This window comes from Tauraco erythrolophus, chromosome Z (genome assembly GCF_009769465.1).
Source record: "Tauraco erythrolophus isolate bTauEry1 chromosome Z, bTauEry1.pri, whole genome shotgun sequence".
In the NCBI taxonomy this organism is placed as follows: Eukaryota; Metazoa; Chordata; class Aves; order Musophagiformes; family Musophagidae; genus Tauraco; species Tauraco erythrolophus.
In genome coordinates, this window is record NC_141496.1 from 14,827,643 (window position 1) to 14,843,577 (window position 15,935).

General features: G+C 41.3%; 1 protein-coding gene across 2 annotated transcripts in view; it reads right to left on the bottom strand.

The window, feature by feature from the left end:
• The window catches only part of LMBRD2 (LMBR1 domain containing 2), a 59,074-nt gene extending 43,507 nt beyond the window's left edge, over positions 1-15,567 (bottom strand). Inside the window, exons 1-5 of one of the 2 annotated variants that reach the window (XM_086629256.1) lie at positions 15,533-15,567; positions 5,079-5,308; positions 4,547-4,626; positions 1,994-2,089; positions 1,182-1,349 (exon numbers count right to left, since the gene is read on the bottom strand). In XM_086629256.1, the coding sequence (XP_086485382.1) occupies positions 1,182-1,349; positions 1,994-2,089; positions 4,547-4,626; positions 5,079-5,252 (518 nt within the window). In that variant the 5' untranslated portion in view covers positions 5,253-5,308; positions 15,533-15,567. Of the gene's footprint in view, positions 1-1,181; positions 1,350-1,993; positions 2,090-4,546; positions 4,627-5,078; positions 5,309-6,251; positions 8,289-15,532 lie in introns of those variants that run through there. The other variant, XM_086629254.1, reaches the window with a different exon arrangement.
• Between the last annotated feature and the right edge of the window lie 368 nt (positions 15,568-15,935).

Here is a 15,935-nt window from a genome sequence, read left to right on the forward strand (position 1 = left end):
GCTGGTGAAGGTTCTAGAGTACAAGTCTTATGTGGAGCAGCTGAGGGAACTGGGTTTGCTTAGTCTGAAGAAAAGGAGGCTGAGGGGAGACATTATCGCCCTCTACAACTACCTGAAAGGAGGCTGTAGCCAGGTGAGTGTTGGTCTCCTCCCAAGTAACAAGCAACATGACAAGAGAAAATGGCCTCAAGTTGTGCCAGGAGACTTTTAGATTGGATATGAGGAAAAATTTCTTCAGTGAAAAGGTTATTAAACATTGGAACAGGCTGCCCAGAGAAGCAGTTAAAAGAGGTGTAGATGTGGCGCTTAAGGACATTGTTTAGTGGCACACTTGGCAGTGGTAGGTCAACAGTTGGACTCGATGATGTCAAAGGTCTTTTCCAACCTAAACAATTCTATGATTCTAAGTATGTGTGCATTGATATGGCTTTCAAGTTTTCAGGAACAGACTTACTATCATTTGGAATTCTTGCCTAGCCCCAGTTTGCTACTTGGTCATATTTAAAGCTGCCACGATTTTTCTCTATCTCCCTATGTTTCCTCCCTCTCTGGAGGGAAGAAAAAAATGTTTGTTCTCACAGGAGTATGTTCCTTTAAGAAACAAAATGAACTTAGAAAACTTATCAAAAGTGAGGTCAAAACACTATAGGGACAGTCACTACAAGAAACAGCCTCAGAACCCAGGATCTGAATTCAGAAGCGGAAGTTGAAAGCAACTAGGCGGTATATGACAATGTTTACTACTGTATCTGTATATAAGACTATTAGAAATGTTACAAATACCAATTATTTTAGCTACCTTATGGCCTTTAAATAGAATCTACAGTAGACAGAGGCACTACACAGGAAATACTGACACAGACTTTTTGAAAGATGTTATTCTGAAAACACTGAGTTTCTGCACTAAGTTTGCAAACGCATTTGTAGGGAGAAAAAAAAACTATTGCAAATACGAGAGGATACCTCTGCCCTACATAACAAAATCAGAAAACAAAAAGACAAATTTCTACAAATAGTCAAAAAATCCCTCTCCCTTAAAAAAGTGAAAAAAACCTTTCCAGCTGTCTAACAAAAATCAGATGAACTAAAATTGTTAAGAAAAGACCCATTTCATCTATAGAAGAGATTACTCATTAACAATTTCTTGAGAATTCATGCAAGTGCTTACAAGTTATTCTTACCATTGTAAGTTGAAGTTTGGGTTTACAGCCACATATATTAAAAATGCTCCAAAAATCAGCAAGTAAGTGCCATAATAGATTGCATTCTCAATCAATGCAGTTTTAATCTTCCCAGTAATGGAGAACCCTCCAGATCTAGCATATGATTGCATGAAAGGTAGCAGAATCCTAGGAGAAAAGCAAACAAAACCAAACCACATCAGCCAAGCAACAGAAAAAAAAAGTGTTTAAGCTAAAGAATCTCAAGCTTCTACCAAGATTATCCAGTTATATGTTTTTATTCTAGAGGTATTGGTCTGATAGCAAACCTTAAACAAGCTGCCTTTACTATGAAAAATCCGTGATAATCGAGAACACACTACCAACCCTGATATTCTTGACTGGGCTACAAAAATAATTTCTTGATGACAGATCTAACTCAAAAGCATAGACAACCTGTTTGCTGTAGCTACATCTTCATATAGCGTATCAAACAAAACCAAATAGTTTACAATACTGCTCAAAAATCACCCAATTTATTCATGGTATTATTTTGGTGTCCTGTTGCCTAAAATCCACTTTTTCAGACAATATATACATAAACACCCTTATGTGTAAATTGCTCAGCTTCAACTACAAAAGTGAATGGCTGCCACCTGCAAATAGTACAGTAATTACTAGAGACATTTCACTGCTAGCAAATAATATATGACTAGACAGCTTTGTGAAATAGTGATATATATGCTTAAAGAGTATGCTATGACTAAGAACATAGATGTTACATTTAAAAATTGTATCTATACCACAGACTTTGTCACATTATTTTGCCTTACCATGTTAAAAACTGTGATGTCCAATATACGACACGCCAGAAAATTGGCATAATTCCATTAGGAATATAACTCCATGGTTTGAAACATTTTTGCCTGCTGTAATAATGTAAAGAAGCTTATTGTTAGTTGGAGGGTCAAAAGTATAAAATTATTTTCTATAAATTCCCCTATCTAGAAAGGACTTTGAAAACATCAAAACAGTAATACACTACTATTTCAGTAAGGAGTAAACCACAAACATCTCAGAAGAAAACAAACTGAATCACCACTTTATCATTCTCCTCACTGCAAATAATGTATCTGGACAAGGCAGCTTTCTTAGAGAAAAAACAGTAGCTTAAAGACTGAAAAGAAATGAGCAATCAAGCAATTTAAGGTTTTCTTATGCAATTTTTCTTTTTAGGCAGGGAGTAATTTCTTCATACAAAAAAAAAAAAAAAAGCTTTTCTGTAGACTGAAGACCACTAACTTCACTGAGCACAGCAGGTTTCTAAAAAATATCTAGGGACCCCATCACCTAGCTCTACTACATAGAGCATTTAGTGGAAAAAAAGAGCATATTAGTTGTTTCTTCTGTCACTCAGCTGGATTTAGTCAGGCTCACATAAGCTTTGATGTGTTGAGCCAGTACTTTTCTAACAGGTAGTGTTTGCTTCGGAAGACCAGAAAAGCTATGAGAGCCTTCTAGCAAAAAGAGAGCAAAAGACAAAGTGCCTATCCGTAGTAAGACACTTGGGTTTTTTTCCCCACACCAGTCTAGGTAATAAACAATGGTGAGTCAAAGGGCAATACAGTCAATTTAACAGGAGTATCTATTGAGAAATAATTGGTGTTTTCCAGGGTCAAACTAGTTAAGCCTGAATTGTGAGTTTTTATGTACACGGCCAAAACACTGTCAAAACTATCAAATTACCACAGAGTGACAGGTAGTGTGACTAAAGGTTTCAAACAAAGACTTCAGATCTGAGTTGCATCAGTTGCACAGTATCTGCTCCATTACTACTTAAGCTGGCCACCGATTAGTGAGCAATTATACTATGCATCACTTGTTTATATATTATCATTATATATATCTCTCCATATATTATTTTATCATTATTACTTTTGATTTTATATTATTACTATTATTATTAAATTGTACTTATCTCAAGCCATGAATCTCCTTCCTTTTTCCCCTTTAATTCTCTTCCCCATGCCCTGGGGGTGGGGGAGGTGAGCAAACAGCTGTGGGGCGTTTCATTGCCGGCTGGGCTAAACCACAATACTACATTTAATTAACACACACTAGGTGATCTTAAATAAAGGGTAAAATGTTGTGTCACTAAGCCTGGCATTTTACTGTTCTTCCACAGATATACAACCTCCAGATAGCGCCTGCTTTGGGGCAACAAAACCGGCAATACTTTGCACGGACTTATCAACTGACATCTTAAATGTTCTAATCATCTTGCACGTAACGACACTGCACACATCTACAAGACGCAGAAACAGCCAGCGGGGGCTACAGAACGAGCACCCACGGAAACAGTCCACATTCGCCTGTATTCCCCATGTTTTAGGAATTCCTTCCTTCCTACCAGAAGACTGTGAGCAGGCTATCGTTACTTTGGTAGAACACAGCGTATTTCAGATAACTCCAATTACTATATATACACAATTATAATAAGCATTTAGATATGCTGCTTCTATATTAAGAGAAATTTCCTAATTTAATTCATAAGGTATAAAATCAGATTTTCAGGTCTGAAGTTTTTCAGATTGTGAAGGAAAAGTATTCTTTGGGGTTTGGAACTAGATGATCTCTAAGATCCCTGCCAATCCAGACCACTCTATGACTCTATGATTCACCAAGGCCTCTCCTCACAGGTAACCACAGTTGCTCGAAAAGCTTAGTTCTATTTCTTTAACAACAAAACAGAAGAAATCTAGCATGAAATTTAGGGGAAAAAAAAAAAGAAGTATTTAGGTAATCAGTTAGAACTATTGTATAAATTACTACTAATTGATGCAGATACACTTTTCTTCACCTCTTCCCTCACCCTCCTGTATACTGACAATCTTCAAATGTCGTATCACAGAATCACAGAATGGTTGAGGTTGGAAAGGACCTCTGGAGGTCATCTGGTCCAACCCCCCTGCTCAAGCAGGGCCATCTAGAGCTGGCGGCCCAGAGCCACATCCACACGGCTTTTGAATGTCTCCAAGGAGGGAGACTCCACAACCTTCCTTGGCAACCTATTCCAGTGCTTGGTTGCCCTCACAGGAAAGAGGTGTTTCCTGATGTTCAGAGGGAAGTTCAGTGTGTGACCATTGCCTCTGGTCCTGTAACTGGCACCACTAAAAAGAGTCTGAGTCTGTCCTCTTTTCACCCTCCCTTCAGGTGTTTACACACAGTGAGAAGATCCCCCTTTCTCTTCTCCAGATTTTATATGACACAGGTAACACTTGTTTATTAATCTTAAATACACATTACACTCCTATCATTTAAAAAAAAAGAAAATCATAAAATATTTCCTCAAAAACAGTCTAACGAAGAAAACATATAGCTGATACCTTGGAGCAAGAGTAACATAAGAGCCATTACTTTCTGCAGGGCTGGAGTTAACAGCAAGTCTGCATCGATTGTAAATGGTCTAAAAGACAATTAATTTTGTATTAGTGACCAGAAAAAGGTTCAACATTTACTTAAAAATATTAAGTACCATTTTTAAAGACATTTCCTGTATTCCAGGTTAAAATTTGGGAGCAGTTATACTAATAAACCCTCAAAACAACGTGCAATCTGCAGGACAATTAAGTAAAAAACTGGAAGTGTTTTTATGTCACCAAGAGATTAAAAAATTGCTATAAACAAATAATGATATTTTAAAACATTTGAAAAATATTTGTTGTGATGAGGTCAACAAAAAGTAAAATTAATGTAAACACAGACACTGTTGTGCAAAAAGGTAATAAGTGTTTAGTTTAGTAAGATACTATTAGGAAAATTCATTTGCTGTTTAAGACACTGTCTTTGGCAATAACGATTAAAAAAAAATCATACACATTTTATACAACTAAGCAGAAAATCTCATAAGTTTCTTACCGTACTGACATCCAGAGGCAGTATAAATACAATCAGAAAGCAGAGATACCAAGCCAATAATGTAGCTATTATCACCAGCCTGTGCTGTTTCTTGAAGTCTCCATAGCGATGAAGTAGGAATAAGGCCAGAAAAAAGACAAATACTATCTCAAGGCCCAGTGCTGCACCACTCATTATTGAATGTTCACTCCAGTCACACTGCACAGCTCACTTAAGAAAGCAGGTCACAACTGCAAGACAAAAAGACATTTAATTACATTAATACCTTTGGAGATATTCAGGCAGAAAAGAGTTGTTTAACAGATATTTTTAAACATATTAATAGAGTGTTCTAATTTCACATGAAAAGAATTCTGATTAGATGAAGAATAAGATTTTCAGCAAAGTGCTTTAAAGTCCTCTGCAGAAATTAAAATATCATGTCATTCCAATTTTGGCATTTCTAGCAACATATTAGGACAACTTCTCTTCATCTTCTTGATATACAATAGATTCAAAAGTCAAATCTCTGTCCTTGAATAAGGCTATATGCCTAACTTTTAAGTCCAGTATAAATTTCAAAAGAAAATCTATTCTGCGCTTTTTTTTTTTTTTTTTTTTTTTTTTTTTTTTTTTAAGAAATCAACTAATTTTGACAAAGGGTTAAATGTTTAAACTAAATATTTCAGGAAAACTAATGAGCGACTTTTTTAATGGAACATTCCTCAACTATGTATTTAAATTCTGTGCTCAGAGTTAATAGAGCATAAAAATACAGCAAAGTATATGTTAGTCTACTTATGATGTACCTCTTCGAGGTTTGAAATTTCAAGTAATAAGGGGCAACATGCTAGCTAGCTCACCTTCCTATTCCACTTCTGTCCTTCTTCAGAGAAACAAAGCTCTCAATTCGTTTATTATTAGTTGTTCCATAATATATTTCTGCTTTTCTCATCCTTCTGGGTTTAGTTTCTCTGTGTTATAGAGTAAGGACTGCTAGAAATGCCTAGAAAGCTCATACATCTTCATACAGGCATGCTATTATGCAAAGGACCAGTGAGCTACACAAATCTATTAGAGAAAATTTCACTGACTTGCCACATTTTTAGTTAAACTGCTTCTGACCTTTTTAATAAGCGTCATTTTTATCACAGCTACTTCACATTTTTATTTTTTTTTTAAAAAAAAGCTTACCACTCTGGTCAGGTTGACTTGCTTCTCCATCAAGATTACTGTCTTAGCTGGTTGGATTTAACCGCAAGAGTTTTTCCTATGGCTTCCCTACTGTTGTATTTCAAGTGCTTTCAATCTTCATCGGAACTTCACAGATTTAAAAGAAATGCTACTACTAAAATTTCCCTCAATTTACTTTTAAGTCCCTTTACTATTTGTTAAAGTGAATCATTTCCTTTACTAATCTCTCAGTATACTGCTTAAGCAGATCTGTTATGTATGAGGGCACTAAGCGGTGAAAATCGTCTTATTTCCACTACAAAATTCCAAAGTTTGTGATGTCAGTACTTCCTTGAGGACACACAGGACAATTATTCTGCCATTTTTGACCAAAGATGTGTCTCCCCTCATTTTGCTACTTTCACATTTCATTTCCAAATAGTGAGAGCAATTTGTTTACTCTGTATCAGCTGTTAGACGCAGAGCATCCCATATTCTGAAAACAGCTCCAGTTACCTTGCTGTTTCTTATCAAAGATGCACACACTTTTTACCTTCTGCCTTTCATCTAATGTGTTTCTCAAATTTTTCTCAAATTATTAGCATTTCTGCTAGGTCAAAGAAATGACCTACTATCATCTTGTATTACATTTTGGCAAGATTACTCGTAAATCATGAATGCAGGATATATAACCTATTTCTCAATTACTTACTCTAAGCAACTCCTTGTCTATTCTATTTTACTGTTCTTGCTTCCTCAGAAAACAGTCTTCTGTATCGATAGTATAGTAGCAATCTCCACCAAAAACATGGATGGAAAATAAATACTAGATATCAACTTTATTAAGGCAGTACTAGTTGACATACGTAGCTCTAGGTGTCAATTACAGCCACACCTTATGCTCTATAAACAAAAAAAATTATACAGCATATCTTCCATTAGTCACACCTATACAATTTTTTACTACAGTCACACCTAAAAAGCTGCTATCAAAACAGAAGCTGAAAAGTTTTTGTGCAAGATGCTGCACTCAGTTACTCCTACGAGGTAGCTACCAAAAAGATTATAAACATGTATGGAATACGCTAAAATCGAGAGGGAATTGAGGCCTAGCACAACTTAATTCATTTTCAAAGCCAAAAGCAACTTTGCAGTTAGTTATCAAACTACTTTACGTTCTTCACCCGGTTCCTATTTTAATCTCAAAATACAAAACGAAAGGCCTAATTTCTACAAGACTGAAAAATAGAATTGTTTTGAAATAACGTATACGCATTTTCAAAATTACAGTTCAAAATTTTTAGACAGAAACCACTTAAAACTAGTTATCAGCATAAATAGCTTAAATGGAAAAAATCCACAAGGTGTGAAACGTTGTGCTTGAGAGGAGCTCTGACTGTGAACTAAGTCCTGCCTAACAGAACACCCATATGTGGGACCCGTGCTACTATAACTATTAGTATTAGACCTTAAAATATATTATTGCAGGCTGTAAAGCCATGTCCTCCTGTGGCAAGCAGCATTTGCTTCTGAATCTGATTGCTAGCTCAAAGAAAGGTAAGTTCCTTATTCTTGCAGACCCTGGTTGTCATGGGGGACTTCAACTATCCTGATATCTGCTGGAAGGCCTACTCAGCCAGCCATGCACAGTCCAGGAGGTTCCTTCAGTGCATTGATGATAACTTCCTGATGCAAATGGTGGATGAGCCTACTAGGAGAGGAGTGCCGCTGGATCTTGTTCTCACTAATAAGGAGGGTCTGGTTGAGGCGCTGAAGGTCGAGGGTAGCCTTGGTTGTAGTGACCATGAAATGGCGGAGTTCAGGATCTCATATGGCAGGAAGAGAATACCTAGCAGAACTAGAACCCTGGACTTCAGTAGGGCCAAATTCGATCTTCTCAAACAATTGCTAGGAGAAATCCCACGGGACAGAGTACTGGAAGGTAAAGGGGCCCAAGATAGTTGGTTAGCCTTCAAGGACCTCTTCTTCTGAGCTCAAGACCAGTGCATTCCAACAGGTAGGAAATCAAGAAAGGACACCAAGAGACCTGCATGGTTAAATAGGGAACTGTTGGGCAAACTCAGAGGAAAAAGAGAGTGTACAGATCATGGAAGGAGGGGCAGGCCACTTGGGAGGAATATAGGTCTGCTGTCAGAGGATGTAGGGAGGCAACTAGGAAAGCTAAGACCTCCTTGAAATTAAACTTTGCAAGAAAGGACAACAGAAAGGGCTTCTTCAAATACATTGCAGATAAAACTAACACTAGAGGCAATGTAGGCCCACTGCTGAATGAGGAGGGTGCCCTGGTGACAGAGGATGAGAAGAAGGCAGAGTTACCGAATGCCTTCTTTGCCTCAGTCTATACTGCTGGAGGCTATCCTGATGAGCCCCGGAACCTGAGGAAGTCAGGACAGAAAAGGAGTCTACCGTGGTTGATGAGGACTTGGTTAGGGACCAGTTAAGCAACCTGGCCATCCATAAGTCCACAGGTCCTGATGGGATGCACCCGCAGGTGCTGAGGGAGCTGGCAGATGTCATTGCCAGGCCACTCGCCATCATCTTTGCTAAATCGTGGGGAACGGGAGAGGTGCCTGAGGACTGGAGGAAAGCAAATGTCACTCCGGTCTTCAAAAAGGGCAAGAAGGAAGACGCAGGTAACTATAGACAGGTCAGCCTCACCTCCATCCCTGGAAAGATAATGGAACAACTTATCCTTGGTGCTGTCTCTAGGCATATCAAGGATAACAGGGTCATTAGGGGCAGTCAACATGGCTTCACTAAGGGGAAGTCATGCTTGACAAACCTGATAGCCTTTTATGAGGACATCACCCAGTGGGTGGATGATGGTAGAGCAGTGGATGTGGTATATCTTGACTTCAGTAAAGCATTTGACACAGTCTCCCATGGCATTCTCACAGCTAAACTGAGGAAGTGTGGTCTGCATGATCAGATAGTGAGGTGGATTGTGAACTGGCTGAAGGATAGAAACCAAAGAGTAGTGGTCAATGGGACAGAGTCCAGTTGGAGGCCTGTATCCAGTGGAGTCCCTCAAGGGTCGGTACTGGGACCAGTATTATTCAACATATTCATCAATGACTTGGATGAGGGAATAGAGTGCATGGTCAGCAAGTTTGCTGATGACACTAAACTGGGAGGAGTGGCTGACACACCTGAAGGCTGTGCTACCATTCAGAGACACCTGGACAGGCTGGAGAGCTGAGCGGGGAGAAACTTAATGAAATACAACAAGAGCAAGTGTAGAGTCTTGCATTTGGGCAAGGACAACCCCATGTACCAGTACAAGTTGGGGACTAAACTGTTGGGGAACAGCACAGGAGAAAGGGACCTGGGGGTCCTGGTGGACAGCAGGATGACCATGAGCCAGCAATGTGCCCTTGTGGCCAAGAAGGCCAATAGCATCCTGGGGTGTATTAGAAGGAGTGTGGTTAGTAGGTCAAGAGAGGTTCTCCTCCCCCTCTACTCTGCCCCGGTGAGGCCGCATCTGGAATATTGTGTCCAGTCCTGGGCCCTTCAGTTCAAGAAGGACAAGGAACTGCTTGAGAGAGTCCAGCGCAGGGCCACAAAGATGATGAAGGGAGTGGAGCATCTCCCTTATGAGGAAAGGCTGAGGGAGCTGGGTCTCTTTAGCGTGGAGAAGAGGAGACTGAGGGGAGACCTCATTAATGTTTATAAATATGTAAAGGGTGACTGTCGTGAGGATGGAACCAGGCTCTTCTCAGTGGCATCCAATGATAGGACAAGGGGAAATGGATATAAGCTGGAACATAGGAGGTTCTGCTTAAACATGAGGAAGAACTTCTTCACAGTAAGGGTAACGGAACGCTGGAACAGGCTGCCCAGAGAGGTTGTGGAGTCTCCTTCTCTGGAGATGTTCAAAACCTGCCTGGATGCGTTCTTGTGTGATCTGATATAGGTGGTTCTGCTCCAGCAGGGGGATTGGACTAGATGATCCTTTGAGGTCCCTTCCAATCCCTAACATTCTGTGATTCTGTGTGATTCTTCATTTTATTTAGAGAGGCTTCTCATTAATAGCACATAGCTCTCTAGTATCAGCTGGCTGAAATTCCCGAACCCCTAAAAAATGTTCTCCTGAGATCAATGAGCTACTTCAGAAGAGTTCTCTAGTTCTGTACAACCTTCAACTGCTTAGAAGATGCTCCTTTTAAGCAATGACTAAAAGTAACAAAATTCCTCACTCTGAAGGGAGAAGTATCTATTGGCGTACGGCAATTCAGGAGAGTAAAACACTATGGATTAATACAAGTAAGATCAAAAGCTGAAACACTGGCACTGGAAGTGTAACATAGCCCATAAAAGACATGCTCTTGTGTAGGCTTAGGACTTTCTTGTTTTGTTTCAGACATAGTTAAGTTTTTAATTCTGTGACTGGACATAAATTTCAAAATTCTGACACAAAATCTGCTAGAGTCCAAACCCAACTAACAACTCTTAGCAAGCACCATAAAGGGCTCAGTCCACACTCAATTCTCTTGGAGACTCACTACTATCAGCAGTATTAAATTACCTTGACAACCTCAAGACTAACGACACTCATGACCATTTACATTACAAATGAACTAACTACTCTGCCTGGTACAGAAATACTCAAGTTACTAAACACAACAACAAAGAATAAAAAAAAACTCCACACTGCCTTAGAGCTTTTACATATCAGCAAAACTAACAACAAAGGCACTGCAATATTATATTCTTAAAGAAGAGTACAGCACATCTGTGAAGAAAGTAACTTGGTCTCACTAAACTGGACTCTGATACCCCTTCAGACAGAAATCTCTGTGCCACACTATTCTTTTCAGACTTTGCAGGAAAGCATGTTACCAGCAGACTGTTCATTGGTGCTTCAATCCCTCCCAGTCAGGCTAAAATCACACTTTTTGCAGATTCTCACTGCTGCCCTCGGCACTCTCTTCAGCTTACCCACTTCCTTCTTCAATGAGCTGGATCCCACACAGTGCCCAGCTGATGCCTGAGAAGGCCTGATCCAAGGGTAAACATTGCTTCACGTGCCTTACTGATACATATTAACAGAAGTATAACCTGCACGATGCTCCCTTCACCTGTACAGCTCATTATGCCCTCCAAATTCTTTCCTTCTAAGAAACACAACACTGTTCTCTGTTTATGTAGCTGATTGCTGCTGCTTAAGCCCAGACACAAAACTCTACTACTCATTTCTACCCCTTCCCCTCCCACAGGCTTCTGAATCTTCAAGGCATTTTGATTCCCACTACTACACTCAGAAAGGTCTGCAGTCTCTCCTAACTTTGCACCTCTTTAGGTTTTAATAATCACATTATTTCATTATAGAAACTCTTTGTGAAAATATTGAAGAGTAGTTGACATGGGACTGGCCACTTATCACAACAGCAGCAGTTCCCAACTGTTCCTTCACAGCAAAAACTGCTCCTCCCCAGCAAAAACATCCTGAGAAACAATCAAAATTCCTATTAAAGACCAAATATAAGACATCACTGGTCCTCTCATATACAGCAGGTCTATCAGTGAAATAAATCAGGTTACTTCAACAATCTGTCCTTGAAAAACTGATACCATCTTTTGCTCAGCTATTATACACTAGACGCTTACAAATAGCTTTTATTCCAATTTTTTTTTTTCAGGAATTCAAAACAAAGCAGACTACTCTGCCAATCTGTAGTTCTCTCTGTCCTTTGAAAATCAGTAGTAAAGACAGTTACTATGCTTCTGGTTTTCATCTTGGGTACATTAGTAATTTTTAGGATACTACAGTCTTTTTCTGTTGCTTGTGAAATATTCTTGGGTAACGATCATCAAATAGATTTGGGAAAGTTACATTTCTAGAAATATTGGATATTTCAGCTATAACACCTGAAGAACCAAGCATCCAGAGATGTCTTTGCCTTACTCTGTATTTTAAACACCATAATTACATCTGCAAAAAAACTGCCACCATGAAAGCTACCAAACTACGAAAGCGATACCAAAGACAGTGGTGGACAAAACCGAGCGAGAGCCACAGCACACCGAAAGTAACATCTGTGCATCTGCGCATCAGCTCTGGAGTCCCCAACACAAGAAGGACATGGAGCTGCTGGAGCGAGCCCAGAGCAGGGCCATGAAGATGATCAGAGGGCTGGAGCACCTCTGCTATGAAGACAGGCTGAGAGAGTTGGGCTTGTTCAGCCTGGAGAAGAGAAGGCTCCAGGGTGATCTCATAGCAGCCTTCCAGTACTTAAAGGGGGCCTACAGGAAAGCTGCAGAGGGACTTTTTCCAAGGGTGTGTAGTGACAGGACAAGGGACAATGGATTTAAACTGAAAGAGGGGAGATATAGATTAGATCTAAGGAAGAAATTTTTCACTGTGAGGGTGGTGAGGCACTGGAACAGGTTGCCCAGAGAAGTTGTAGATGCCCCATCCCTGGAAGTGTTCAAGGCCAGGTTGTATAAGGCTTTGGGCAACCTGATGTAGTGGAGGGTTTCCCTGCCCATGGCAGGGGGGTTGGAACTAGATGATCTTTGAGGTCCCTTCCAAACCTAACCATTCTATGATTCTATGATTCTATATTCCACCTCAAGCTGAATTCACAACTCGGCAGCAAGTATAAACTGAAAGCTGCCATCTCCAGCAAAACATCAACGGCCTGTTCAATGACGACCTTCTGCCTTTCTATCAGGCAACAACCTGCTAGTTCCTATTGAGTTTCTTCTGGCACATATCACTGGGCAAACGAAAAACAGTACGCCACAACACCTGTGACAGGTTTCTGAAGCTGCCATACTCTGCAAAAGTATGCTGTTTACTAATCCTAAAGTAAGACTTCGCTTTACAGACATGATTAAACCTTTTGGGCTGCCAGAACTGCCCCACATTAAGAGCCCTTGAAACTTCAATCGGGCTTTTTTGAAATGTAAGATTTTAGAAAACTTAAAAAGAGATGTAAAAGAGGTCAAGCAATAATAAAAATAATCCCTTCAGCCATTTTCATATCCAAGTCTGCTTACTGTGTTGTTGGGGTTTCTTTTTTGTTTAGGTTTAAGGGTGAGTGGGTGGGGTTTTTTACTTCCTTATTACACACTGACCCTTGCAGCTTGGTGAAAGAGTATTTATAAGCAGACCTCAGACAGACGAAGAGTTTCTTAATCTCAGCACAGTGAGAAAACTATCTCAAGAAAGAAAATAGCCATGAACTGCCGAAGAAAACTGACCAGTGAAGTTATCTGATTGCACGATTTGGCAGAAATAACCTCTAAGATGAATCAAGAAAACATAATTTGCATCGCTTTGTTATTCTAAGAAACACTAGTCGATCTATGTACTGATTAATATTTTATTAGTACATGTAATTTCAACTATCTTGCAATGAAGAAAAGATTTTAAATTGACTAAACATCTATTTGGTCATATATCAATTGGCAGGGGGTTGACGAGATCATCTTTGAGGTCCCTTCCAACCCTATCCATTCTATGATTCTATGATCAATATTTAGGGAAACAAGTTTTGTATCTGCTAAAGACAAGAAAAAAAAAACCTGACTCCATTCAAAACAGCAGGATTCTCTGATTTGGTGGGAGACTAGATTCTCCACAGAAGCACTAAACAAAAGACAAATGCTTTACCAAGGAACATCGAGATTTTTGTGTTCAAAAGCAAGCAGGAACCATCAATACAAAACCATGGGCAAGTTATCTGCTTTACACGACGCTGTCTTGTCCTCTAATAAAGGATATTAAGTACCACAGAGGCTGATGCTTTCATAGGGTTTAGGGGAGTAGTATGGAAATAACACATTGAAGAAAACAACTTGTTTGGAGGAACTAAACCAGAATCAGATACAAAAGCTGTACAGTTACAATAGAATGTAAAAAAGAACAGAAATTGCTACCCAGGCTGCCAGACTAATGCACTCACACAAAACAGGTGTCAGTAAAGCAGTCAATCACATGATTACAACCCAGAATGGCATTAAGACAAACTTAGACTACTTAGTAGTTCAGAGCTTTTAAAAAAATAATTTCAGCTTACCCCTTTCAGCAAATTTTTTCAATTTCCCACACATAACAGAGAAAAGTGAAAAGACTTATAAAAAAAAAAAAGGGGGGGGGGTTGCTGAACAGGTTAAATATAGTCAGCTTATTTTTTTAAACTAAAAAATCATCTCTATTTCATTTCATTATTCACTTGAATAACCTTTAAACAACTGTTCCATGACTTTAGTTAAAACTGGAAATGGTTAACATAAATTCTTTTTTAAGATTATATGAATGCCAATTTGAGTCACATTGCTGTCTGTATCTGACTTAATAGTTGTGTATGATTTGCCATGCGTTCCATTGCCATATTCAATTTTACAGGCACGTCTCTCCATCGCTACACTGTAAACAAAGGGCAGCATTTACAAGGAAGTGGCTGACTAAGAGTGGAGTTGTAAGGGTGTTCAGAATTAGTTTTCCATCCCCACCAATTTCAAAACAAGTAAGACCTTTTTGAGTGCAATAGTGGAAATCAAAATGCCTTGAAGATTCTGAAATTTCTCCACGCTTGGAGAAAAAGCATGAAGAGCTGCACTACTGAAAGAAAGCCTGGCATAAACCTGAAACGTGGTGTGAAAAGACTGCAGAGTTTAAAAAAGCGTGGTTAGGGACAGGACCAGAATGCATTGGCAGTCCCTCAACTGCAGGCCTTCACAGCAAAGGCGTTTCCAAAACGCAGGAAAACCTTTCACGATAAAATGTCACTGTCAGCACGATTCTGGTCTTCCAAACCAGATACTGCCACTGCTCATTAAAGCTGATCGTCGTGCATCCATCGGCCTGGAAAGCGCACGGAATCAAAGACGACAGACAAGTAACAAACACCAACGTGCATGCCTTAAACGAACGTGCTTGGGGTATCTGAGGGAAGGAAAAAAAACAGGGGCCAAGAGCAGAAAAGCGAACACGCCCATTTCCCCCGTCCCCTTGCCCGCGCCCAGCCCTCCCCTCCACTTCCTCGTCAAAGGGAGCTCGGATCGTGCCCAGGATCTCCCCGCTCCCGACCCGGGTGGCGGACCCCGCTCGGAGCGCTGGCGGTGGGCGAGGGGACGCGGTGGGACCCACCCCTCCCAACGGCGCCGCGCTCGGCCCGGCCCGGCCCCGCGCGAGCCTCCACCCCCCGCCCCGCGCCGTGACTCGGCGCTGCGGCAGCCCCGCGGCCGCGGGGCCCTGACTGGACGCTGCCTCCCGCCTGCCCCGGGGCCCGCGGCCCTGCCTGCCGGCGCCCTGGGCCGCACCGCCGCCTCACCGCAGGCAGAGCCCCCTGCTCAGCACTCAGTCTCTCGCAAGACACCGCCGCCCTCCATGCCGGCTGCCGCCGGCCTCCACACGAGGTCTCAGATGGCCACGCAGAAAGCGGCGGCCGCGCCCGCCTCCTTCCGTGTCAGGGCCACCGGCGCCACCGCCGCCGACAGTCACCCCTGACGTTGCCGGCGCCTCCGCCCCGGAGGCGGGCGCGAAGTACTGTGGGTACGGCCCCTCCGCGCTGGGCGGCGGGCGGGCGGCTGAGGGAAGGTGCGCGGGCGGCGAACTACAGCTCCCAAGAGGCTTCGCGGCGGGCGTCCGCCGGCTTCCGGCCGGCCCGGGGAGCCGCGCGTGCGCGGCGGGACGGCGCGGTGCTGAAAAGCGCGGTGCGCGCGGCGGTGCGCGGG